We start from the raw sequence: 27,167 nt of genomic DNA, 5'->3' as shown, positions 1-27,167 counted from the left end.
ATCATGATGAATAAACCAAAATAGTCAAAGGCTTTATAGGTGTAGCTTTTGTTTTAGTGAGGTATCCACCCCACTGGTGGAGTTATTGATGGTGGGGGTTGTTGTGACTGCCTGCCACAAAGTTGATGGCTTCTCACTCACTCTTGTGAGTGATCTGCACCCTCATGGAAGAAAATGTCCAAGTTGCTACCACTTTTGCTGTGAGTTTGTCCTGGAGCTTAAGACTGCTTTCCCAAAATAGGAAATGTAATGCTACATTTGATGAGTGAAGTCAGCAGTAAGAGCACTCATTCAAGTGACCTCCTTTGACTAGGAAAGAAATCAGAGTAGGAGAAACAAGTCTTTTTTCCTTCTCCTCCTATTTTCCCTTTAAAAATCTTATTACATTGTCATTTTTTCCTAGCCAGATCTATGAAACAATGAGTTAGTGACAAAATTCACAGCAAGCTAGAGGAATTATATTTCCCTACCCAAACAAAATGTTTCAGATAGATATATTAAACACATACAGAGGAGTATTTTCTTTTTCTTCCTGCTTTTCTTTGGAAACCCTTCTACTGTAGGTGGAAAGCTGTATGTCTTTGTTCCTGGTCAAAATGTCAGGTGGGTGTGAGTGGTTGAGCTGGTGCTGGAAGTTGTATGTTGGGAACTGTTTGTTCAGTTTTGGAGTGGGCAGCACTCTGCAGCCTTGCATGGGACCATGGCTGTGTGTCTGAAGTGTCTCCCCAGTGCCTGCAAGGGCAGAGTGCAGGCAGGCTTCAGGGAGTCTGCTGGTGCTTCCCACTGGGTTGCAGTGCGGAAGGCTGTACTAAGTGCCCACAACCAAGTGCGATGCTTTGCTGTTGTAATGCTTTGCTCTTGCACCTGCGCTGCTCCCAGTCTCTGACCAAGCTGGGAGAAAGGGTACCAATATTTCAGCTCAGTACCATATGGCATCCTCCTGACCTCCCTGTACTTACCTAAGAATTAATGACTTGTCATGGAACCACAGTTCATCTTTTGAGAAGACTTCTGGATTAGGCTTGAATTTGTTGATGTGTACAGTACTCATAATAATCTCAGTAAGCCTTTCTGATTGCTATTTATTATAAGAGGTGAACTGTGCTTTCAGTTGCATGCCTCAAATTCCTGGTGCTGTGTGGTCCAATGCCCCTGTCAGAGCTCAGTGAAACTGTGCCCTGCTCATTCTGTGCCCTGTAGTACTGCTGAGCAGTAATTAAGCATTTGGCCTTCTGTTTGGTATGCTATGTATAGAGCCCACCAAGGTGCTGTTTCTTCCATGTTGCTGCTTGTCTTATGGCTACTCTGTATGTTTTTCAGGGTTTTTTTTTCAGCATCCTTCTTGAAATGTGGGTTGTATGAGTACCCATGTTTAAGTAATGGTAATATGAAACTGGTTTACAGGAACAGAAAACATGCAAGCTTAGCAGGGAAATTATACTTGTTTATACAGGCAAGATATGTGTTTATCTTTTGGTTACAATGTCAAAATAGTACTGTTTATGTTTAATTTTGTGTTCGATTTAGGATTTAAAAGCTTTTTGTTGGTATTATTTCTAGAAAGAAAATTTTCTTAGTGTACTCTCACCCATTAGTGACTGATTTTGGGATCTTACAGTGTTTCTGAAGATTACTGAGGGTCATTGCCTCAGAATCTAAGACAGTGCAGGCAAGGATTGGTTCCAGTGCACCAGATAGAGGAAATCACAGCTTTGTTTTAGAGAAGTTCACAGTGAGAGCTGTTGCTTCCTTGAACTCAGCCTTAAGTAAAGGTAATGTATTCCCTGACTCATTTTTTTCAAATAAATATAACCTTTTCTAGCAGCATCCTCTCTGTCTGCTGTTACTCCAGTCTATTTTTTTTTTCTGCTTTCTGCCGCACATGCCATCTGTCTTATTTTGCAGTTTGTTTTCTTTTTAAGTATTTTAAGGTAGTGCAGCAGATAAAAAAGAAGTATGAATATTCACAAAGCAACACTGCCATCTTGATTCAGAGGGGAAGAGGTGTGGATGGCCTTCTGCCAGATCAGGTGATGCTGTGATTGCAGAAAATCCTTGGGTCTGCCTAGGTTGTTACTTTGGAGGAGATGCTGTGTGGAACAACTTGGTGTTGTCAGTGGCTTGGCACTGCTTCTGTGCTGTGTCAGTAGGTTTCTGCTGTAGTTAACTGTCTCATGGTTAAGTAGTGCCCCAGTCTGGTGGCAAGGGCTTTATTTTACTCTCAACTTAAGAAGTATCATTTTTAGAATGCTTTTCAAGCAGTTGTACTGATGCCAAAGACCTGGGTACTTGTGATAAAGCTGGGTTTAATCTGTATGTAGATTTTTGGTAGCTGCAACAAATTCAGGAAAACTTCATAGGCCAGAGAGTGTCTTTAGTTCTTCCTTCATACTTTCTCACAAAGGTTCACATAATTCAGGGAAGCATTGAAGTGTATAGTAATTTTAGACATGAAGTTTTTTTGCATGATATTTAGCATTTATATTAAAAAGAAAGTCTTCTCTTATATAAGCAGTGTTTGACATTTGTACTCCCTTCTCCATCTTGGTTGCTGATCAAGCCTTTTGTAGTGAAGCTGCTGAAGACTCCTAAAGGTAGGAGCTGTGGTAATCCATGACATAAAATCTGGTCTGTACCTTCTGTCCCAGCTCCAAAAACTTCTGAAATGCAGGTATTGTGTGGTAGCTATGTGGTGTAAGCGGTGGTATCTTGGTGACAATAAGTGAAGAACCAAGGAGATGAAACTTTTACTCTGTTACGGAGCAGTGTGCTGAAATGTGGCCAGGTATGTTGTGACAGATTGAGTTTGCCTGCTGTGAGCCAGTCACTTATGCAGATTGGACCCAAATGATTAACAGCTTATGAACATGAAAGTCCTTTTGCCACCCAGATATGTGGGGTTAAGTCACAAGCAGCCTGGGTCATCGTCAGGCCAGTTAGGAAACAAATTGAGAACCACAAAGGAATGACAAGGGTGTCTTTCTGCCTGTGCCATGAGTTGTTCTCCAGTCCTTGTGGTTAGGTTTCATTTGATTTAGAGGTAATTTGGTTTTTGGTTTTGTTCTGTGGTATTGGATTTTTTTTTTAGTGTATGGTGCTGAGTGGTGTTGGTTAGGTGTGCCTTTTAGTTAGGGTGAATAGAGGGTAGTATCACATCAGTGTGCAGAGACTAGTCAAGAACTTCATGTGACATCTGCATTTGTGTCCTGCCACAGTCATACTTACAGGATGGAAAGGAAAATCTCCTTTGTTGGGCTTGTGCTGATGTGGTTGCTCACATCACACCACATCAAATGTCCATTTGTTTTCTTCTATCAGGGATTCTAAATTCCTTAAAAAGTGTCTCTGCTGCTAACTGATCCCTCAGTGGACAAATTTTTAACTGGGTTGTTTGTTTTGAAAATTGGATTCTGTTTGTAGTGCATAATTTCTGTTAGTACAAGTAACACACTGGGTGTCATGAAAAAAGATTAAGAAGATGAAGGTTAGTTTTCTTTTCTCCTGCACTGTTGACATTGTGCACCTGACCCTATTGTGTGAGAAGGAAGTTTCAGTGTTTTGTCAACTAGTTGTGTCCTTCTAAGCCCTGCTTTGGTGGTTCCCAGTCCCAGGCTGAGCCCAGCATATAATAGGCAGATTTTAGGGGTAGGGGACTAGAGACTGATCCTGAAACCAAAATGGTACAGCAAAACCAAGAAATAATGAATCTTCTGCAGGGAGATTGGGAAGAGCAAGGAACATGAACCCTACGAATGTACCAGACCTTACACACTGGCATGCGTTGGAGGATTCTCCTGGCCTCTGTGGGTGCTGAGCTTTGGGATAACACTTCATCCCGGAGAGCAGTTCCTAGCCCTTCTTCTCAACTATGAACACAATTCAGGTTAAGTGTATGAGAAGAGCAAGGCAGGTGTGTTCGTTTCTTTGTTTTCCTCCAGGGAAGGAGATGTAGACTCAGACCTGGCAGAGCAGAGCGATGCTGCTCCTTGCAGAATGGCACCTTGATTGAAGGATGCTGTGGGTAGTGTGTGCAAATGCAAGCAGAAAGCCAATGTGGTTTGCAAAAGGAAAGGTGGTGCAGCTAAAGGAGCCACTTATAGCACCAAAACTGATTTTTAAGTTGCTTCTGAGGAGATATGTATTTCTTTTTACCTGGTAACTGTTCCATTTTCATTCTGTAGTGGACCAGTGTAGAGTTTGGGATGTAAAGGCTTCAAGTTACAAAGTGCATTTCTTGGGAAAAAACTGTCATCCTTTAGTAAATGGTAACAGTCCTTCAAAAGCCTCTTCTCTGATTGTGTTTGGGTTTTTTGTTTTGGATTTGTTTGTTTGGTTTCTTTGTTGGATTTTTTGTTTGTTTGGTTTTGATGGGGTGTTTTTGTTGGGGTTTTGTTTGTTTGTTTGCTTTGGTTTGTTTGGTGTTATTTGTTTTGATCTAGAAGCTTTGTAAAGAATCAGACTTCCATGGATGTCACTGGAATCAGGACTTCACTGAGTACAGTTTTCAAATCTTAACTGCTTTGTTGTCAGCATTATATTGCAATTAAAATAAAAATTTCTACATTACTGTGTTTTACATCTCTTGTTTAAGTTTTGATTTCTTCTTTGTGCCATGCACTGTTTTTTGTGAACTCTGTGATGAAAGACCTGTGAATGATTTTCTCACTGAAAGGCTCTAGGATGACAGAATCCCATGATACCAGTTGGAATGCACTTCCACTGGCCTTGAAACATATCTTTCTTCCTGCTTCTTTTCATTTATTTTTGCCCCTTCTTTTTACTTCCTGAGTCTAGCATGCAGATATCTCAGAAAAGTAATTTTGACCTGCAAAAGCTAGACCTGTTAATGAGGTGAACTCGCCCATGTATTTGGGATTGGATATATTGAGTTTTTATCCTAGGTCCTGTCAAAATTATTGGCAGGAACATGAGTAGGTTTATGGTTGAACTCGATGACCTTAAAGGTCTTTTTCAGCCTAAATGGTCCTTGATTCTATGAATCTAGCTCTAAGGTAATACCCTTTTCACAGGTAATGTGTCAGTCCTTTTTAACTATAAATCACCAATGCACCCTGGTGGGGTAGGTGCAAACTGCTTTTTGTATTATTTTAAAGTGTAAGTCTCTACCCAGTTTTAATAGATTTTCAAAGACAAATTTTAACACCAAAAATGGAAGGACTATGACCCCTCAAAAATAGGTGCTTTAACATGGAAAAAGCAAGGCCAAATCCAAACTACTTAATGCATTAACTAATTTGACTGGCTTCAGCTTGAGAAGGGGTGAGCAATTACATTGATGTAGCTGTAAACAAGAGAATACAAAGTTTTGTTTGAAACTTTAGCAGCTATGTCAGGTATTACCTGCAGTAAACAGAAATTTGGCAGCTTTCATCTTTGGGCCCCATGTTTGCTTAGGTGTCACAAACATAATCTGTGTGAGTAGTCCCTCTGAATGCACTTGGTATGGGAGTAGAGAGCTCAGAGTCTCTGTTGTGGCACCTGGTTGATGTGGCTGAGATGGATGGCTTTCCTTAAAATGCAATACTGGAGGAATTGAGGCTATTTGTCATTCTTCTGACTTCATGGTGTTTGGTTCCCCCCCCCGCTCCCTGGCCCCAAGGAAAAGGAAATATCTAGCTTCAGAATGCTGAGTTACTTTGTTGATACTAAGAAGTTTGAATTTTAGTTTCAAAATTAGTCTGTTTTGTTCAACAAGAGAGCCTCAGTTCTACAATAATGTTTAAAACACTTGAGTAATCTGAAAGTAAAATAAATATTGCTTCTGCTTTGCCAGAAAACTTCTACATGTCTGTTTTTTATGCAGCACTACTCAAGCTTAATGCAGGTGTATTTTTAATTTTTTTGTTGTTTAGTTAGGCCCTTAACCATCTCACTGATTGAATGCATGCAGAGTTGAGCAAGTAAAAGCCCAATTAGATATGCTGAAGGAAGGAATGGCATATGACAGTTTTGAATTAATCATAACATTGTTCTATCTTTTCTGTGTACATAGACATAGGTAACTTAGCTTTCCTGAATAATTTTAAAGAGTTAGCTGTGCACACATTGTTAGAACGCAGAAAAATATAAAGAACTTCTCTGTTTCTGCTTCTGAAGAAGCAAGCAGCTCTTCAAAGAGTTGCTCCCTAATTAGTAGGTAAACGTGATGTGCTCGAGGGGAGTTTTTGCACTGCATATAGCGCAGGGTGACTTGGTACAAGGTCAGCAACTGTGTGTAGTGTTTACAAGAATCTGGAGGTGGAGGAAGGGAAAAATGTAAGACAATAGAAGTTTTCAGGATGTTGCAGAAGGACAAGACAACTAAATAATCTTGTGTTACACAGTGCCTGAGGGGATTTTGCAAGGAAGAAGGAAATAATTAGAAATATTGCTGCTTTTAAAACCAGGATTCAGTCTATGCAGTGTAAAGAGTTTAATTTGTTGTTGATCATTGTAATTTTGATGCACCTTACACTGCCAGCATTGGAACACCTATGAAGCAGCATAGGTGTAATACAAGGTCACACTTAACAGACTGCAATAAATTTTGCAGGTTAAGCAATTGAAGAGTAAATATTGAAGGTTTCCAGTGTTAATTTTGTACATTACAAATGTAGAGGATTTTGTGTTACAATTAAACTGTTCCATGTTACTTAATATACAGTGTAAGCATGTGGCACAGTTCAGGTTGCTATGGAAACCTGGCATTTTGGTTTTGTTAACAGTGTTTCAGATAGGAAAAGATTTGCATTGCATTACTGCTAGACTCCTTTCTACCCCCACTCCTCAGCTTCTTTGCTTCTCAGCTGGGAGGCAGATGATAGAGAAGAAGCGATGACCTGGAATTTGCATGAATCAGGGTCAATTATAAAAACAGGTGTTGAGCTGAAACTTTATCATTTTACCTTCAAGTAGCTCTTGTGTCTAGTTGCTTTTTTGAAGTAATAAAGTGTTTTAATACTTACCTTTCACAATACAGTGTCTCTGTGTTGATTTGAGGTTCTTTTTCTAAACACCTGAAAATGATGGGGTACTTTTTAAAGAGACATTTCCAATAAATTTCACAGCATAATTATATATATTGCTGGAAATGTGCTTGACATAAAAAACTGACCATTTCTAGTGCTTTTTGTTAGACTGATGGATTTGTTCATCATGGGTTTCTTGTTGCCTGGTCTTGTCCTGTAAAACATTAAGAACATGTTAATTAAGTCTCATTGAGTACAATAGGAATATTTAATATAAACCTTTGGGACCTAAACTAATTAATAATTGTAAACAGAGGATGATTAATGGTACCTGTGATTGACAATATAGATATTTGTACCAAGCATCAAACCACATCTTTGTGACTTAAGAATCTCCAAACACCAGTCTCTTTCTGCTCTACCTCAGCTTTATTTACATTTCATATAAATGCCTTTCTTGTGTTGGTGAGAAAAGAGCTGAGAAGAGAGCAAGTTTGCTGTGAAGCTGAGGTCAAGTGTGTTTGTCTTTTGTAGTCTGTTTGTCATCCCATGAATGCTGGCACTCATCTTTCCACGTGTGCTTGCTAATGCCCACAGAAGAGAGTCACTGCTCGTCACACTGATGGTTTTCTGCCCAAGCTTTCTGCTGCAGGTCTGTCTGATGTGAGGGTGTGCTTGTAGTTCAGCTGTGCGCAGCAAAGCCTGCTGGAAGGGGGTGTGAGTAGACGTGGTGGGATATAAACTGAAATGCAGATACAGAGCCACTTCTGCTGAGTCTGCTACGAGTCATTGGTGTGGTAATTTTGGGTGGAGGAGTGTTACCAAGCAGCTGAAGTGGGCAAAAGGGAGAAAGGCAAAGGGCAATAGTTCTTGAAACTGGCAGCTGCTTGCTCTGTGGACAGATTCTAACATCCTGAGACAAGGGAAAGCCCAAATTCTTTGGCTTGGCATTTTGACTGGTCAGGGTTGACTTAATCACCAAAGGATATTTGCTGTTCATCTGTCTGCTGTTTTGCCAGTGCAATTCCCACTCTGTGGCCTGTGTAAGCTAATTTCATAGAAGCAGCTCTGGAGTGTGGCCAGGCCTGCCATGTGTGACACTGTGGATCCAGTGGCCTTTAGCAGCATTCTGAGTATGGGAAGAGGGGAATCTAAGGAGGACTTAATCATGGCCCTTATAAACCTGGTAGAGAACCTGTAATTAATTTGGTCTGGGTGTAATGTGGTTGCTGGTGATGTATCTTTCTTGACCTTATCAAAACAGATGTGCAAGGCTTTCTTTGAAATACTAAACAGCTCATGAAATTAGTTGTTATGAGCAAGGAACATGATAGTGTTGACTAACAAAACACAAGGTACTGCTAAGGGGAGTGTCTAAATGCTAGCTGACGTGTTGAATGTTCACCAGTTTTTTGTATTTTAGAAAACTGCAAATACTTGGTGTTTTAGTTGAATGCTGGGGAGCACATACATTAAAAGTCTTTTGTGTATATGCCTTTTGTGTACATGCTCCAGACAGAGATAAGGGAACGGTGATATCCATCTTACCCTCTCTGGGTATGGTAAACTTCATCCTTCTATGGTTCATATAATCACAGAATTGTTAAGGTTGGAAAAGACCTCTAAGATCACCAAATCCAATCTTTGACCAAATCCATATTGTAAAGTACTATGTGTGCTCATTTTTTGAACACTTCCAGGAGTGGTGACTCCACCACTTCCTTGGGGAGTACAATCCAATCCTTAACCACTATTCTAGTGAAGAAATACTTCCTAATATCTACCATGGACCTCCCCTGGCACAGTTTAAGTCCTTTCCTTGTGTCCTGTTACTGGTTGCCTGGGAGGAGAGGCTGACTGCCACCTCCCCACCACTTTCTTTCCAGTAGTTGTAGAGGGCAGCACTGTGTATACCTGTACAATGTGAGTGTGAAAAGCTGCGGGGTCAGAGGGCTTGGATTTGTTGTTTAATTGAATTGGGGTAGGTTGAAAGAGGAGGTACAGTAAGATGAAGGTACTAATTATTTTAAAACATCTACAGCAATGTTCTTGTTGACCTAAAAATGAAAATCTTCCCAGGTGGCCTGATTTCCAACAGCACTGCACTTTAACATTTGGAATAGCATAGCACTCTGCCTGTTATAGTTTATACTGTGTTTTGTAACGAGTTTCTGTCTAGCACCTGAAACTGAGTTAAACAGTAAAATGCATTGTTCTGTATGGAAAATGCATGTGGTGATGTTCAGCTGCCAATGAGGGAAGATTAAATCTCGATGTTTTTGTCTCCTGACAACCTGACTGGTGATGTGGAATTCTGGTAGCACGCTTTCTTCCTCTTACTCTGTGTGAAACATGACAGCCTGAGTTAGTGGGTTAAAGCCTCTTCCTGAGTAAAACAGGAATAATTTGTCTGGAGAATTCTTTGGAGCTGAACCAAGTTTTGTTGTTGTTCTGTTTCTAAATCAGAAATGTTTGTCATTTATTTTATTTGGACTTTGTTCATGTGGACAGACTGTTGGAAATCCAATAGGGGCACTGAAGGTGATCTAAGCTTAGCATCTTCTTACTTCATTAGTAGGGAATGAAAATGCTTGAACTTTTAGTTTACTACACCACTGTAGGGGGAGATAATAGCCTCCTAAACATCGTACCCTGTTCCTCAAGAGCGAGGGTGTTTGTTTTCTTTGCCTGTCTTATCTCCAGATCTTATCTTCACTGTCCTTGAGAACCCACAGCATGCAAATAGCCACATTAAATCTCTCTGTTTCTCTGTATTTGGGGACACAGAAATTGTGACTGTTCTGTGTTTAATATGAACAAGAAGTCTAGAAATTGCTTCTACTTACGCACTTATTTTTCCATCTCTTATTTTTTGTATTTTATTTTTTGTGTATTTTAATACACACCCTTGTCACAGGAAATGTGGCAGACATAATGCTTCAAAGATGAAAGGCATAAAGAAGGGCTATTCACCTGAGCAAGGGTTGAGTGAACCTCAGGTGGAGTAGCTCCTGGGTTAGTTTAGTGCCCTCCAGTTATGTGTAATGGACTGGAACTTTTTTATTAGTGTTTTAGAATTAACAGCACACTATATACCATTGCTATAATGTAACTATATAATGGTATCAAAATAATCCCATACTTCAGATAGCTTTAGAATGAACATTGAATGTATTAAGTTGGTGCTGTGTTTTACTTCCTTGTGCTAGATACTTTTCTGAAAGCTTCCAATCTCACTTTTTCCTATGTCATTCTGCCTAAAGACAAGTCTAAAGAAAATGGTAGCTTACTCTTCTCTTAGCTGACTTCGCATTTCTGTTACATTTTATCTTGAGATGCTGTAGTGTTTATTGAGAAACTTTTATCTTTTCTACTACACCAAGTAACATATACTAGCAGAACCTAAAAGCAGTAGTGTCGCAGGAACATTGTTCTCTCTTTCAGGATTTTTCATAGAGGAGCACAGAAGAAAGAAAGAGAAATGTGCCTGTGACACAGTAGAACTCAGCCTGCTTAGTCCAATCAGTGATGCTTTAATGAAATGCTGCAATGTTTAGCATTTCTCATAAAGTGCATGTGTGCATTCACTTTCCTGGTTTTAAAAATGGGAGGTCTATGGAAATGAATGCAAGAGTTATTATTAGTGATTTGGCTTGTGAAGCTCAATAATAGATATTTATATGACCAGTAGCAAATTAAAACGTTTCCTCTTCCATGTTAAACTGTTTCTGTTGTCTTATGTTTGAAGATGCTGTGTGGTTTTATTTATTTGCATCTGCACAGTGCTCTGGTAACTGCTTTGGGCTCATCAGAGGCTCAACTAGCAACCCCCAAGGGTTCAATTTCAGATCTAATACACTGAAACTCCTTCCTTTCTATCTGTGATTTGTTCTACCATTTTTTACTCTTCCAACTTGAGAGATATATTTTATATTGCTCTTGAAGTATTACAAACATACCTTTGCTATTTTTTTGTCTTAGTACTGGCTTATTGGTGTTACCCTTGTCATCTCTCATACTGCATCTTTTAGGGGTCAGAATTGGCACATGTACCCAGAAGACTTATGAATAATAAGAAGACACTCTGTTGTGGGGTTGCAGACCTAAGCCAGATCATTAGTAATGCTTTGTGTCTGAATATGACCAGTTTTGAATGTTGGTATTCCAGCAGGTGATCGGAAGCGCGCAGTGCTGTGAACAGATGTGTGTGGTGTTTGTAATCTCAGGGGCAGCAGTATAATAGAGAAGCAAAAATAAAAAATTACTGTTGTGTGGGACACTGTGCCAGAGAGCAGATGAGAGCTACGTGGTGTGTCTGGGCAGCATCCTGTTCCCTCAGCACAGTGGGGTCTCCTGTTGCATCCTTGCTGTGGCCAGGTTTGCTTGGCTGTCTCACTGGGAGTCTTGTACCTTCATCTGCTCTGCCTTCCAAACTGGAAAATTTGTGTGTAGACCTTCCCTGCTTGTTGTTCACAGTGTGATTGTCGCCACTGCCTCTTGCATTATGAAGGTCCTGCTAAGTTATGGAATACACTACCCTTGACTTGGTTTTCCTGAAGTCAATTAACTGCTTTTTTTAACATATTTGCTCCTTGCTGAAGGGGCTGAGTGAGCCTGAATCCTCAGAGGAGTTAGGCGCTTTTTTTTCTTTTGTGGATCTGAGCTGTGATTCTTAAGTATATGCCCACAGAGCCAGATAAAATTGAGACTGTGCTATCGGTTTCAAAAGTTAGTCAGTCTAAATTTCACAGAAAATAATAACCATCTCCTTGTCAAAGTAATCTCCCATATTCTCATTGTTAAGGCTGGATTAAAGCTGCTGGGAGGATACTTGCACATGTTGCTCCTCTGCTCTCACTTGAGCATGTGGAGGTAATTCTTACAGTTCAGTTCTCCATTTGCAAAGCAGGGAATGACATAATTTTCCTATGTCATGAGAGGTTGAGCGATATTGACTCTACAGGATCATGAAAAATATGTCTAGAGAATTGCATGATCTTGAATGTTTCTTTTTTTTTTCCTGTATGTTTTTCCAGGACTTGCAGTGGGCACAGATGGCCAGAGAAAAGCTATCATCAAGTCCACTGAATGTTCTAAAAATAATCAGATGCTTCGTTGGCTTCTGCATTGCTGTGCTGTTGGATGTACTGTTGTTCACATGCACAGTTTTGGAAAGTAATGCTCACAACTAAAGGATTGCTTGTTGATGCTTTAGGGCCAGCAGACAGGATTTCTGGGTGCTTACTCCTGAGCACAGCAAGCAGGACTGTGAAACTACTGAAGTAGTTCATGAAAATGTGAGCTACTTAAACCGCAAGTAGCAAGGTACATTATTCTTCATGCATGAGAAGGGAAGGAAAAGGGAGAAAAAATAATTTTGAAAAATTGGTAAATTTATCAGACTTTAAAGGGTGCTCTATTCACACACTAAGTTATTTTTAATCTTCTGTTCCCTTTTTTTATCACTGCACTTAGAGCATCTTCTGCTGCTACTTTGAATGTACCAGTGCAGGAGGCTGCTGTCCTGTGGTGCCAGGTTGCAGGGAGGACAGCAGGATCTGGAGGCTAGTTCTGGAGGTCTTGAGAGTGTGGTGACAGTAGAAATGGTGTGTATATCCATGGTCAGGAGTTCAGTCTGTTCCTGTGATTATAATATTTTTTTAAAAAGTGGTTTGTTTTTTTGTTTTTTTTTTTTGGCTTGTTGGAGCATTCCCATCCTAATTACAAATTTTCAGTAACATCCTCAGAACTCCCTGGCAGCAACACTAGATAGACAAAGCAAGTATCCAGAAATGAGTAAATACAAATTAAAATATCCAGAGCAGTAGGGCTAAATTAAGGAAGAACAGTGTATGTTTATGTATTTTTGTTCTTTTCTTTATATAATTATCAGGTGCTGACTCTGGCTAAATTTGGAGCGTGGCAAATTTTTAACAGGCTCCTTACTGAAATGCATTGTTTGGTTTGCCTTGAAAATGCCAAATTAAAGAATTAGCACTGCTGTAGACATATAATAGAAGCTTTTCACAGTCTTCTTCTGTTTCAGTGTGTAGAAAAGGTTAAACTGAGCCTGAAATTTATATAAAATCAGCTTTGTCATCCTTTGAGTTTGGACTGAACTCATGATATATGAGTAAGTTGTCTGTTTCTCAGCATATAAATATCCCGCAAATATGTACATTTTTAATAGTCTGCTGATTCAGTATTCATCTGTACCAGAAAGGAGCTGGCAGGAAACCAAGATTAATTTTAATCACATAGCCTTAATAACATTTTAAGCAAGTGATGAAGAATACCTTGAATTTTTTTTTCTTGTAAAATATGAAAGGTCAAATAGGGGAGAAGTATGGAGTAGGTTTGCCTTTTTTGATGTAACATTAAATTGTCAGTGATGTCCTATAAAGTAAATGTGACTTTTGTGCTGTTACTGCTTAAAAAGCTAAAATTGAAAAGGACCTCTTAGAAATACTAAATACTAGTTTTCTGTAGCAATTACTACAGGCTGTGCTATGTTCCTCCTAGCTGTCGGGTTTTCTCTTTTTTTTTTCTCTTTAGGCAACTAGTGCAAAATTCCCAAAAACACAAGTAAATTCAGAAGTTAGGAAGACAGCATTCCTAATAATTTTGCTATTTCTAGTACTATGTTTTCAAAGTATAATTTTCAGACTTTAATATGCCTTTCTAGAGCAACACTATTGTTTCTTCTAAGAAGGTAAACTAAGTAAGTTTCAGGTCAATAGAGTGGAACCTGACATTAAATTATGCTATTATGAAAATATACTTTAATTGGTGACTGGATATTGTATTGCTGTGTATTTTTATTAGCGAAAGAAAAAAAAAAATTGCCTGAATGCCTTTGCTTTGTCTGGTCTGTGGATGACATTCCAATTTTCTGAGTACCCATCTGTTATGAATACAATTATTTCGTTTTTTTGAATTCTTTATTTATTCCTCCTCACTATGTGAAAGGACTTGGATTTATTTGATATGAGAAGAACAGGCTCCATACCCATGTTGGCATTGCTGGCTTTGTTTAGCACAGATGAAAGCAAACAGCAAACCTCACCCTTAGGGAGCTGAGCAGTGCCTTGCTGGCTTGGTGCTGGCACCTCCTGCAGCATTTGTGATTAGGTCTAGGTTTAACCTTCTCTCTCCTTTTTTGTGCCCCTTTTTGCTGAAGCAGGGGGTGGCTGCTCTGGCCCTGGGCCTGACAGGGCTGTGGGCAGGCAGGGGTTTCTCCTCCTGGCTCTCTGAGTAGTAGTGCTCTCTTCATCTGCCAGCCTGGGGCTTGGCAGTTACTTCCCTGGATGGGGATGTCGGATCATGGGAGAGGAAGAGAGTGAATGGGAAGAGCATACCACTGACTCTTGCATGAGATTAGGCAGTGAAGACAGGTCTCTTTTGCCTCTGTTCATCCCAACTGATCTTGTTTCAGTGAGGTGAAGGACTCTCCCCTCTTCTCATTCTCATGGGTCCTGCTGTCCTTGTGGTCATGGGTTTAACACTATATCAATGCTTTGGGGTTATTTGATAGTTCTTGGTGTCAGTGTGAGACTCAGCTCTGGCCTGTCAGTGCCCTCACACCACATCACGGTGTAGTGAATGCAAAGCAGGTGAGGGGGGAAAAGTGGTTCCCCTTTCTTTGAACTCTTTTCATAATTTGCTGTAGAGATTGTAGTTGTACACTTTGAAAGACTTACTGTAACTCTAAAGGCAGTGCTAGTGAAGCCACCAGTTCTGATCCTCTGAAGATCTAAGAACCTTCCCCAACAGGGAAGATAGAGATGCATCAGAATTCTCAGGAAGTACGTGGTGTCTTCATACAGACTGAACATCTGAGCAGGCCAGTTTGTTCTAATGCTGCTGTTACGCTTCAGTCATGTAGGTTTCAGTATCCAGCTGTGTCCTGCATCATGTGTTACCTTGTAGAGGTAAAATAGAATTCTCTTCATAAAGCTTAAGATGTCAGATATTTGCCATTTAAAGAGTACCCATTACTGTAAGACTACCTGATGTGTAAAAATGAGAGTAATTTGATTCTTTCTGATGCACTGGATGAATTCAAAACTAATGAGTTAGAAAAAGTGCATTTTGAAGCAATGAGCTTCATATGTGGACTAATCATCCATCAATAAGAAGAGAAAATTGTGGCAAGTATTTCTAGTAGACTCTAGCATGATTTGTTCTTGGGCTTTTCAAGTAGATTAGTCTGTCTTTGCTGCATCATCTCTTTTGTTGACATCTGGCAGTTTGTAGCTTGTGATCTTTTAATGCAGGGGAAAATAATGGAAACTGATTAGGTCCCAGAGGATTTTTTCTTCTTTTGCTATGAATCATAATTTATGTGGCTTCCATTTCTTTTGTTATACAGCCCATTAGACTAAAATGTTTAGTAGTAACTTCTGGTTTGAGTTTATTCTGAAATACTGATAAAAAACCCCTAAAGTTAACTTACTTTGTGCATGTACACAAGCCATGAGAGTAGGTTAAACGTATGTTGAGGAGAGGAAAATGATAAAACATCTTGGCAGGGATCTTGGACAGGAGTTTATGTGGCATGTTGTTAATTACAGTAATTGTAAAGCAGTTTGGAAATTCTCAGCTTCTGTTTTCCAAGTGCCTTGGTACTGCATTCCACCAAGAGGTGGTGATTTTCATGTCAAAAACCAGTGTTACTGGTCTCCCTTTTTTTTTTTTTTTTTAAACTTTCCAGATAACCTAGATAACCTTCCCTAGTCCTACCTACTCTGGGAGAGACAGAGGTCCATCTTGTTTCTCTCTGTATGGTTGTTTGAGCTTGTATATTGGCCACAAATACAAAGTCAAACCTTGTACAGAATGTAGATTACTCTTTTTTCTATTACATTGTTTTTAAAACTTTGAGATCTCTCACAATCTTACTGTATTTTTAGTAATTTAAAATTTAAATTCAAAGTAAGCATTACATGTCTTACTGGTTATTCTGTTCATACTATATATTTCCAAAGCTTCTGTTGATCTGCCTGTTTAGGAAACACATGAGACCTGGAAGATGTTTTGATATAAACTTGAAAGTAGTTGAATCTTTCCAGAGTTTTAAAACTTGATGCTGCCCTTTGGGTTACCTGCTTTGCAAAATGTCTCTTCCACTGCTGAGAAACTGGCCTGAGTGCATTTATTGGTTTCTCTCATTGTATACTAAATGGACACTTCACGGCAAACACTGGTTAAAGTTTTACTTTGCTTTGTCACTGGGTCAGTTGTATTTCCACAACCTGTTGGGTTTTGTAGATGTTGGTGAGATGTTGATTTATGAACTTCCTGTTTTTAACTGTTATATACAGGAGACTCTGCCTGGTTATGAGGTGCTGAGGGGAGAAAGAGCATCACGCTTGGCTGCTCACCTTGCCCATTTGACTGTAAATAATGGAGACCAAGGAGGAGAAGAAGGAACGGCGACAAGGCTATTTTGCTCGGTAAGCTTACAGGGCTTATTTCAATGTTGATTAAAATACAGAACTCCTTATTCTGCCTTTTTGACAAGGCTTTGTGATTTTTCAAGTATGTATAAAAATGAAACCTGTGCTGCGGTATGTATCCATTTCCTTGCACTATCCTTGATGTTTAAGTGGTGATGTTTTCTTTTGAGTAGTAGAGGATACTTGAATTATAATTCTAATTTGTAATATTAAGCTATTCTTGGGTATTCAGTGGCAATTTGCACTGCATTTGAGCTTCCAGCACCAAGTTCCTGGACAGTGTTGATGGAAACAAGCATATCTGAAACATATGTATGTCTAAACCTGAAGCCTATTTGTTTTCAAATAAAATAAGATTTTTTTCAAATAAAACAATTTTTTAAAAATAAAATATTAAATAAAAATATTTTTTTCAAATAAAACACAGATTTAATAGTATTATCTCATAGGGTAAGGCTAGCTAAGAAAGAATAAGCTGGCTAAACTATATCATCTTTGTAAATAAAAGCAATGTCTTTTTAATAATTTTTATCATTTGGAATTCATGATTGGTGATTTTTAAGAAATAAGTGATGTTGCTTTCCTAATAATGTGTCTTTGTTAATTTAGCAAGTCTCTAATCATCTCTGAGCTCTGATGTACAAGAAGAACCAAAGCTAACTTACTCTTGGGAGGGGATAGGAAATGCATTTAAAAAACATCTTTGCCTCAAGGATGTTTTCTCTTCTGTTGAAGGGGAGAATTGTATCCCGTCTCCACTCAGTACTAAATAACTGCAGCCTTAGTGCATTACAGACTAGATCTAGGGACATGCCTGTCACAACATTTAGAAGTAGTGTGGGGAAAAGTTGCTGCTGCTTTATTGCTATTCAGGTTCTATGTAATGGTGGCTAAAGACTGGAGGAAGTTTTGGTCATGTGTTAATGTCTGGTGGCTTGCTTTCTATTTGGAGAAATGCAGTTATGTTGGCAGAATGTTGCAGTTTGGGATTCTGAGAAGGGGAAATAGATAGTGGCACCTAAAACAGAGGAGGCATTATGAGGGATAAAGCAGAAGTAGCTAATGGGATTGTACTAAGGAACAAGAAATTTTGTGTTAAAGAAGACTCAGGCTTTAAGACGGATGTCTGAGTAAGGTGCTTTAGTGTTGAGAATGTTTTGTGTTCTTTCTACGTGCTTTGTGCTAAACAAGTGGAAATCCTCAAGAGGCTTTCAGGAAAGTCCTTGACAATTATATTTTAATCTGCTTTCCACAGTCATCTTGTGAGTGTTCTCTTTTAAAAATTCCCAGGGGCAGTATGTCTTGTATAGGCATAGGACATGAGCAAGGTTCGAAAAGATGAGAAATCAATTTGTAGTATTAGCACTTAGCTGCTGTGTAACTTTGGAGAGGTTATCTGTCTCTTTCCCTCCCAGCTTGCATCTTTTTTTCTTTGTATAGGTTGCAGGCCTTGGCTCTTCTTGTACATCAGAGCTCAGAGATGATTAGAGACTTGCTAAATTAACGAAGACAAGTTATTAGGAAAGCAACGTCACTTATTTCTTAAAAATCACCAATCATGAATTCCAAATGATAAAAATGATTGAAAAAGCATTGCTTTTATTTACAAAGATGATACGGTTTAGCCAGCTTACTCTTTCTTAGCTAGCTAGGGGTGGTGCTCAGTGTCGGAGTGGTTGTGCTTGCAATTCTTGGAAGGAAAGCTTGAGAATCCCAAAATATATGCTGACAAACCAGCTCCTGAATTGCAAGATCAAGATGAACATGAAATTGTCTGCATCTCTGTCCTCCAAATTTAGCATTGTTTACAGATTTGTCCTTTAAAATACTTGAAATTGCGCTGTCGAAGACACCCACTCAGCCATCATATTTTTCCTCTACAGATACAGTGCCTCAGTTTCCCCAGGTCTTCCCTCCTCCCTATGGCAAGTGAAGCTGAAATAAAACTTTCCCCATCCAATTTTGCTTCTTACAAAGTGCCATTTTACCCACTGTGTTTTATGGTAACGGGCTTATTTTTGCCTTGGTTGTCAGGAAACGAAAAAGTTTTTTTTTTTTTTCAAACAAAATAGAAATGTCTTCAAAACTTTATAAAGAGTGACTTAGATTTCTTGTGATTTAGATTCCTGTAGATGTTACGGCTCGTAGGAGTTTAACAGGCAAGAAGTGAAAGTATAAGAGTAATGTGAGCATAAATTTCTCTTATGCAATAGGTCCTTATTTAACTGGTACTCCTACTTAAAGACTATTCTGTGTAGTTAAGTTTTCTTGCCTTATTTTCCCAACCATGTTTTTAGGCTTTTCTGTTGCCTTCTGTGTCACTGGCTCCCAAATGGACCAGTATCTGTGCTGGTATTCAGCAAGTCCAAAAATAGATGGCACAATGTAATGGGTGTACAGTGGCACATCTGTGTATATTGACTCTACAGTTACATTTGGTGCTTTTTATTGTGATTATGTGCCCATGAACCCAGATAAAACCTATTTCCCTCTGCCTGTGCATCTTCCCTCTCACAGAATGTAGAGCCTTGTTTTCCCTTGGCCATTGTGTAGGCTTGAGTTCAGGGGTACTTCACCTCATAAAATGAGTGGCCATTAAATTTTTAACTTAATTTAGAAAGAAACTACCAGAATGAGTGTTGTGTATCACATGGAAAGAATTGCCTTGGATATAAATTGGTAGTCTAGAAGGCTGAATGTACAGCTTGAAAGTGGAATTGGTTTGCATGTGCTTTTGTGTGCTGCTGGATATATTTTGCATGTGCTGTTATGTGATACTGAATATCTTTGGACAAGCAGTTAAAGAATATGAGAAGTCATAAGGGAAGAGAGCTCTTTCAGGTTGAAATTTTCTGGGTCTCAGCATTCATCACAGCAAGTTACTGAGCATTTTCCATGCTTTGTACAATACTATGTTAAGTAGCTGTCTGCTGCAGTCTTAGGGAAAAGAAATAAGTGTTCTTTATATGAAAAAATGCTGCTTTTCAACAAGTTGTCCAAAATGCTTACATTAATTTTATTAATTGTTATGTCTTCAGCTTTTGGTGACTTAATCTTAACAATCTGTGTGGAGATGAACTGTAAAAACCGTACTTATGTTGAATGATTTCTTAATAGTTTCCAGGGGAATTATGAATTTTAGTTTTCAGTTTCTTGTTGTCACCACTGAGAGCCAGATTTCTGAAGCCAAAAATGAGGCACTTGTATTAGGGAAAATATTCTCACTGGGATTTGGGTGCCTTTGTGTTTATTGAGTTTACATTGGTCTTGCTACCATCATTCTATTGAGAAAACCACATAAATGTCTAGGACATGCTCCAAAGGCCATCCCAGTAGGCAGAGACTCTGTTTAGCTCCAGGTTTTTAATACTTTTTCAGAACCTGAAGCTAGCTGTATAACTTGATGCTCACCTCCTATTTCCTTATGGTGCCAATATCTAAGGGAAATAAAGGAATTCACAGCATGTTTTAAGTTGATTTAGGTTCTTGGCTTAGATACCTAAGTTTACATCCATACAGATGATGGTTTATGCATTAAACCCAAGATTTAAAGAAGATAAATAAAAGTGTTTACTGCAGTTTTGTTTACTTGTTACCAGCTCCAATTTACAGCTTTTTTCCCCTTCTAATTATTTTTAATACTTAAAAATAAATAAAACCATACAACAAATGGTATACAGCTTTTCAGTCTCATAGCTTGTTATGACCTAACCATAGCTTTCCTTTTAAGTATTCACAACAATTCCAACAGTAGGAATCATTGATACATAACTCCTGAGCTGTAAACAGCTAGATTCTGGAAAGCTTAGCTGGGGAAGGCATTATATATAATTCCCATGTTGTTGTGGTTCTTCCCTGGTTCTTGCTCTTGGCAGCTGTTGGAGGCAGGATGTTGGCTTGCACAGACCCTTGGTCTGACATGCTGAGGTCATTCCCTTAGTCAGTCTTTTGCATATTGCAAGCTGTCAGATTTGTAAGCATCTCATTTGGATTTTTCTTGTCTTCTGTTTCATTTCCATATTCAGTAATTGTGCACTTCATATTTTTTATTCCTGTGGCTATTAAGACACAGATGATGAAATAAAAGCACAGTTAAGCGCAGAGGGACTGTGTGGAAAAAGGGTGGCTAGGACAGAGGAAAACCTAGATAAGATATATATGCACAAAGTTACTTCCTTGAGGGCATCTCATGTATGTGAGACCTTTTCATAAGTTTTTCTGTTAGGTGCAGTTCTTCTTGGCCAGATTCATTATATCTATGTGACAGACTTCCAGTGTTGGGTGCTCCTCAGCTCACTATTCCTCCAGCAGTTGCTTCCTTGCAATTGTTCTAATTCTGCTGAGCCAATGTGTTGATGTTTATTCAGGTTTCCTGTAGCACCCATATTTTATATTTTGCTTTTTGGACGAAAAGTTTTCCACACATTGTTTTTAAAACAAACCATCATGGAGGTTTATCTTGGGTGTGAAGAACAGTCAAGCCAAGATCCTGGAGATGCTTAAATATTTTTTAAATGGCTCTAGGAAATAATACGTCAATTCAGTTCATCTGTACAATGAAAATATCTTGACTCTGCTTCCAGATATATAAACATTACCTCATTATTGAGTTACTTAAACTGAATTACAGTATTGCATTTTATTCATATTGTTTCAGGCAATATCACATATGCCTGAGGCATTCTATTTTGTAAGAAATCACCACTTCAGATTTATGGGGTGCATGGTTATTATTTGCTCTGCTATTTAGGGTGCGTGTGTGTGTGTGTTTTGTAATTCTGTGGTGCAGGATAGAATTCAGCAAAAGGGCATGAATCAACATTTTCTGTTTAGTCTTTAATCACAGAATTATTCCCAATGTGAGTGCTTCCTCTGGGAAACATAAACAAGATAGTGGTTTCTGCAGTCTTGGTTCTTTCCACTGCTTTCATCCTCAAGAGCAGTGGAGTCATTTAGGATTGAAGAAGAATTTTGTTACTGGTAACAGAATTAGTGAAAGTATTTAATGGGGCCCTGAGGCTTTCCTCAGGCTTCTTTAAAAGTTTCCAGTACCAGAAATGCTGTTTATGGAGATACAAAGCTTCTGTAAGACAGGAAGCATGGTTAACCTCCTCACCCATTCACTTCCCCCTTCGTGTGAAGTGAGAGTTGGGTAACAGTGTGGCCTCTGTATGAAGGGGCTTTTTTTAGGACAGAGAAGAAAGGTGGAGTTCTGTGATGTTCTTGAATTCTTTGAGAGGAGACTGGGCAGAGAAAAGAGTTTAGTTAATCTTCAAATGTACTATGTCACACCAATTATTTCACAATTTTTCACCTTACAAGATTCTTGTAAGGTTGGATTGTTAGACAGAAGCATGCAATTACCTTAAATTTGCTTTTTTGGGTGTCTCTTATCAGCTTTTAAAAAGACACGTATTTAGCCTTCTTTATAGAACATAAATAGTTACACGATGGGCCTTTGTGCAGTTTGGATAAGAGTGGCTATTAACATCGTTGCAATGTACTTTGCCTTCCTCTAATTCCCTTCCCTGCAGCCTACAGCTGGGAATGGCAGGCACTGAGGGGTGTGCTGGACGTTCCTGGTGGGCCATGCCATTTACCTTTTTCCTCTTGGAGGGATTTAAAGACATATCTTAAATTATGAAAGTTGTAGTCTTCACAAGGTTATTTTCTGGATAGGTGAGATACAGACTTCTTACTGTATCTGATATAATTACATTTTTAAATTGCACTGTTTCTGTAGTGTCTGCAGATATGGTCTTGTCCTTTCAGGCTCCCAGGTATTCTCTTCTGTTCTTAGGCACAGTATGTATCTACTGCATAAAATTCTGCTTAACCCCAGTGAACTGTTTTAAAATTTAGTCTAGCTAAAATACTGGTGAAAATGTAGCATAATACTGGCCAGAAGTGTGGTTGCATGGTCGACTTTAAAGTGATGCTGTGTAAGATGCTACTGAAAGGAGGTGGTCACACTCAGCCTTCTGGTTTTGCCATGTCTCTTGTGGATGACAGAGCTGTCATCACTGAGCTGCTCCAGCATGAAGGCACCTTCCAGAAGCAGCCACCTACAGAGATGCCTAATGGTACTGACTTTAGGTGGTGCTGTTAATCACCTGCTCATGCTCTGAGAAATAGCAACTGTCTTACCTCCTTTTGGCAGCAGTCCTGGTCAGCTCTCCTGTGCTTTATACCACGGGTAGTAGGGAGTGGGCTGTACAGTGTTTTGAGAAGGAAAACAGTCGGCGTTGTGAGCTATGTTAGAGTTTGCTGGATTGAAGAAAACACAGGTTGATAAGAAGTTAGGCATGCACCCTCAGGGGAGGTGTTTCTGGCTCACAAATAAAATTGCCTGCCTTTGTATCTGTCATCATTTGAGGCTTTTGCCTGTATGGTTTTGCCATATGCCATGCTACATTGTATAGTCTATTTCTGCTAAGGGTGCTGCATGTTTAAGGGGAAAGGTATGAATGATACCTTCAGGAACATGCTTTTGGAAAGGGGCCGTTTTCCCCCTCTGTCTGAGAGACTGGAAAGCACTACATAGCTAACTAAGGGAATTCTGTTGGTAAGAGAGGAAATACTGTGGGTCCTCTGTGGATACACAGGATACCTGTCTGCTTGCACTGTATCTGAAATACTAGATGCACATTCTGTAGTTTTTGCTGCATACCTCTAGGCATTGGGCTCCCCACTCTTGCCTCCCCAAGGAAATGAAGCTCTGCAGGCTTTGAACAGGGTAAGAAGCTGCGTGCATATTCCTGGTGGCCTTAGGCTCCCCATAGTAAACTCTCATGCCCTCAGTGTTAATCCAGCTTCCAGACTGTGTTTGGAAGGGATTTCTTGCCACCCCACCCTGTGCCTGCCAATCTGATTATGTGGAGGTGAGTTGTAAGTGTAGGTTTTTGGTGGTTTTTTCTGTCCTACTCTGTAGTCTGAGCAAGGAGTGTTTCCTAAGATCATCTGAAATCTGAAGATGTGTGTTACCTATGCTTTAAGTCTCTCATGTTATTCCACTGAGATCTGTGGGATTCCTCCTGTTGATTTATGTGAGAGAAAATCCCAAGGAGAGCAGCAGGAGTGGTTAGGAATTTGAGGAGGAGGGAGATAATTGTCCTTATGCTGGAAAACTTTTGTAATGTAAATGAGCCATAAATCAACTCTCTGGGTGTCTTAATACACTGAGTATTTTCCTGTGAGACAGCAGTTTTTGGCACAGAGAACTTGTCTTGTATAACACTTAGTATACTGCTAATAACTTCAGGCTTTTGCTACTATTTTTCTGGACTGGCTATTTTTATTTCAGTAGGTGTAAGCTTAACAGCTAACCAATCACTGGTAAGCTTAGTTTAAATTATATTATGGTTTTGACATAACAGTGCATTTCTGTAATGGATTTTTACTTTCAGTAACGCTTCTATAAATAAATGGTTCTAAGGTGTCAATCACATGTTTCAATCAGCCAATCTTTAAAAGTCAAATCTCCTCAAGCAGATTTATGTATGTTCACTGTATGTTCACTATCTGTTAGTGAGCTAAATGTTAAAAAGATGATGCTGATCTTTCCACCTGATCCCACAGCATGTGGTCAGGTGCTGCATGTTGCAGTTCTGCTTGTGTGAGGCTAAGAAGGATTTTTTGTTACAAATACTTCCAAAACTATTTTTTTTCTTTCTCATTTTTTCCTATTTTTTCTTTTTTATTTTCTTTTTTTCTTTTCTTTTTTTTTTTTTTTTTTTTTTTTTCCCAAAACTACAGCATATTACTCTGGTCCCATGGACAGATGCATTTGAGCAATTTTATGCATGTGAAGAACCATATTGTTAGGTGTTACAGAACAGTGAAAGCTGCTTGTAGGAGTTGAGCTGTCCAGGCACAAGTGGTGGGAGCAGGTCCAAAGCAGTGTGGCTGCAGGGAGAAGTGCCAGAGCAGTGGAGGGGAGGGGAGGCCAGCAGCTCCCTACCCACCTGCCTTAGCAGGGGTAAGACCCAGCATGCCAGGAAGCTTTCCTTCCCAGCCCAGAAGGGAATGGACTGGTGGGCATAATGGCAGGCAGTAGGACAGGATGTCACAGAGCACCTCCCTTACCTGGCTTGGGCTGGCTGGATTTGATAGGAGGTCTTTGTCCTTGAAAATACCAGGAGGCTGAAGATAGCTCCTGGCCTGCTTTTCCCCACCTCCCTCCTGCTCTGCATGTGCAGGGAGGAGGCAGCAGCACTCAGCCTCCTGGGTGTGCTGCAGCCTGGGTGCTGCTGCAAGGAGCAGAAGGGCTGCCTCACAGGATTAAATTAAGGAGCACTGTAGCTCCCTGGTTTCTTCAGCTTATTGTAGTTCAGCTACTGCCTCAAGTGCAGTGAGACCTCATGAACTTACAGAGTCCAGAGAACATGGACATAGAGCAGAGCCTCTTGTGTCTTCCCATCTTCAATCACACTGACAAGAGGGCAAGGTTTACTTTTTGCTTTTTCATTTTCCCTGAAGTAATTGCTTCTTCCCCTTCCAGCCATATATACATTTTGACTGCAGGTTAAAAGTTTCAGCTGAAGTGAAAATGAAAAAATGCAAACTATTCTTCAGGCAAAAATAAATCCATAAATAATATAAAATTTTATATAAAAGCTACAGAGGAGTTTTAAGAAGTAGTAATTAATACACATTTTATCTCTTATGAGTGTAATTGAGGACCAACTACACTAATGTAATGGTATGGCTGCTGAAAAATATCAGGCCATGTCAAATTCTCATTTTAAGTTATATGCTTGTTAGAAGTTGCATTTGAACATGCCTACCATGTGATTATCCCACGCAGACAAGCTCTTCCTGTCTTGTAATCTTTATACCTGTCGTTAATGGTCTTTTCACTACAGTATTAAAAAGGTGGTGCCGTATTATTTTGTATAGAAGATGGTGCAGACACCTGTTCTGGGTGTAGATTGATCATGATGCTCACTTATAAAATATCTGTTGTATGAGACAATATCAGCCATTATTCTAAACACTGAAACTACAGATTCCTTTTTATTCCTCCATGACAGCATGGCTGTGTGTCTTTCCAGAACTTTAATTCACATAACAGTATCTTAAGTGGACTTGGACATTTCTTCTGTGCTACATCCCAGTTCATGGGAAGTCTGTTCAGGACAGTCATTAAACTGCTCAACATGCAAAATAGGTTGCAAGTTTTTTGAGGACAATGAAGCAAACACAGAAATGAGGTATGCAGTTGGTTGAGATTTGTTTTTAGCAATTACTCTGAAATACTTTAAATAAAATCTTTTTCCACTCATGTTGCTGTGCTTTTTGCTCTAAATTTGTTCCTGAATGGATGTTTCCAACATGTTTGTAGGCCTGTGCACAGCATCTCTTATACTGTGATCTCCAGCTGTTACTAACAGAATCCTTGAGAAATATGTGGTGACATTTGGATAATTTTGGTGTTCTGAAAGTTAGCATTTAAAGCCATTGGTTTGGCTTCCATATAGTGCCTTTTTTAAAAAAGAAAAAAACCTTGGCCTTGTCTATTAATAATATAAAGGAGAAAGTGTGGTTTTTTTCTTTGTGTTTTTCTTTTTTAAACTACTTTTGTTTACAGCTATATTAAATTCATAGTTCAATGCCATAGAGGGTGGTGCAGTGGTGCAGAGCACCTCGACACTTAATTGGTAATTTGCAAAGTGACTTTCTTAAGAAAAGCAAAAGCTAATGCAAAGACAGGTACTTTCAATCCAAGTTCCCTCCCTCTCTAAGATATCTCTGTAATTGGTCATTTAAATAAGAAAACTGTCGAATTTTTGACTTTACTTTGGTCACTGACTTCTCAACCATAGCAAGTTTTGGATCACTCCAACCCTTTTGGTCAGCAAACACTGACGGGTGACTTCACTTACTGATTTATGTCAACTTACTCAACATTAAGATCCTTTTTATGGAGAAAACAGCACTTTATTTTCTCTCTGCTGCTGTTGGAAAAGTAGAATCACTGCTTCCTTTTTGCAGCAGAGGAAGCTGCCCATCTTCCAGCCCTCAGAGTGCCAATGTTTATGAAAATTTCCCATCATCAAAGCACCTTTTCTGGATAAGTTTGAAGAATCTGCCATGACCACTTCAGTGCTCCTGTGCAGAGGTGTGTTGGGCATGGTGTGGTGTGTGCCTGTCTTGGCTTTCTGGCATCCTCTTTTTACTGATCTCAAGGAGCATAGGAGAGGCTGTTGCTTGACAAACCCTTGCATCTCAGCAAAGGGCTTGCTTGGAGAAGCAGTCTTGCCTCAGCTTATGGCTGCCTCCTTTTGTGTTGACACCAATGCTAGCACAGCCAAGTGGGATCTAATGGGGGAGTGATCCAATTTTGAAAAATTAATTCACATATTGGTATTTTTGCTGCGTTATCTTTAACCTACATAGTTTCCCAGATCTGGTCCCTGTGCAGCTGCAACAAATGGGTCTGTGCAAGAATGGGGACCACTCCTGGGGCCAAAACCAGTGGTTAGAAGAGAGAGAGGGGCACCTTCTTTTGCAATCAAAAGAGGCTTAAAGGTGCTTCTTTGAGCTATAGGCTTTGAAACAAGTCTCCTTTTCCTCAAATCCTGTTTAGCTCTGGAGGTTTGCTGTGCTTTTTGCCTCGTTACTGTTGCATTCACCATTCTTGATTTCTGCTGGGGGCCAGGCACAGATGCTCAAGAATAGGGGGCCGGAAAAAAAAGGGAGTGCCTGCAGGTATCCTTCAAGAGTCTGCCCACATGTGTAC

The 27,167-nt window shown here is 39.5% G+C and overlaps 1 protein-coding gene across 2 annotated transcripts in view; it reads left to right on the top strand.

The window, feature by feature from the left end:
• The first annotated feature begins 12,508 nt into the window (after positions 1-12,508).
• The window catches only part of NCOA7 (nuclear receptor coactivator 7), a 62,945-nt gene continuing 48,286 nt past the window's right edge, over positions 12,509-27,167 (top strand). For both annotated transcript variants that reach the window (XM_053973993.1, XM_053973992.1), the window contains exons 1-2: positions 12,509-12,574; positions 16,292-16,423. In XM_053973993.1, the coding sequence (XP_053829968.1) occupies positions 16,374-16,423 (50 nt within the window). In that variant the 5' untranslated portion in view covers positions 12,509-12,574; positions 16,292-16,373. The remainder of the gene's footprint in view (positions 12,575-16,291; positions 16,424-27,167) is intronic.

The sequence above is a fragment of the Vidua macroura genome, chromosome 3 (assembly GCF_024509145.1).
Source record: "Vidua macroura isolate BioBank_ID:100142 chromosome 3, ASM2450914v1, whole genome shotgun sequence".
Taxonomy (NCBI): domain Eukaryota; kingdom Metazoa; phylum Chordata; class Aves; order Passeriformes; family Viduidae; genus Vidua; species Vidua macroura.
This window is presented reverse-complemented; position numbering and strand designations above follow the sequence as displayed.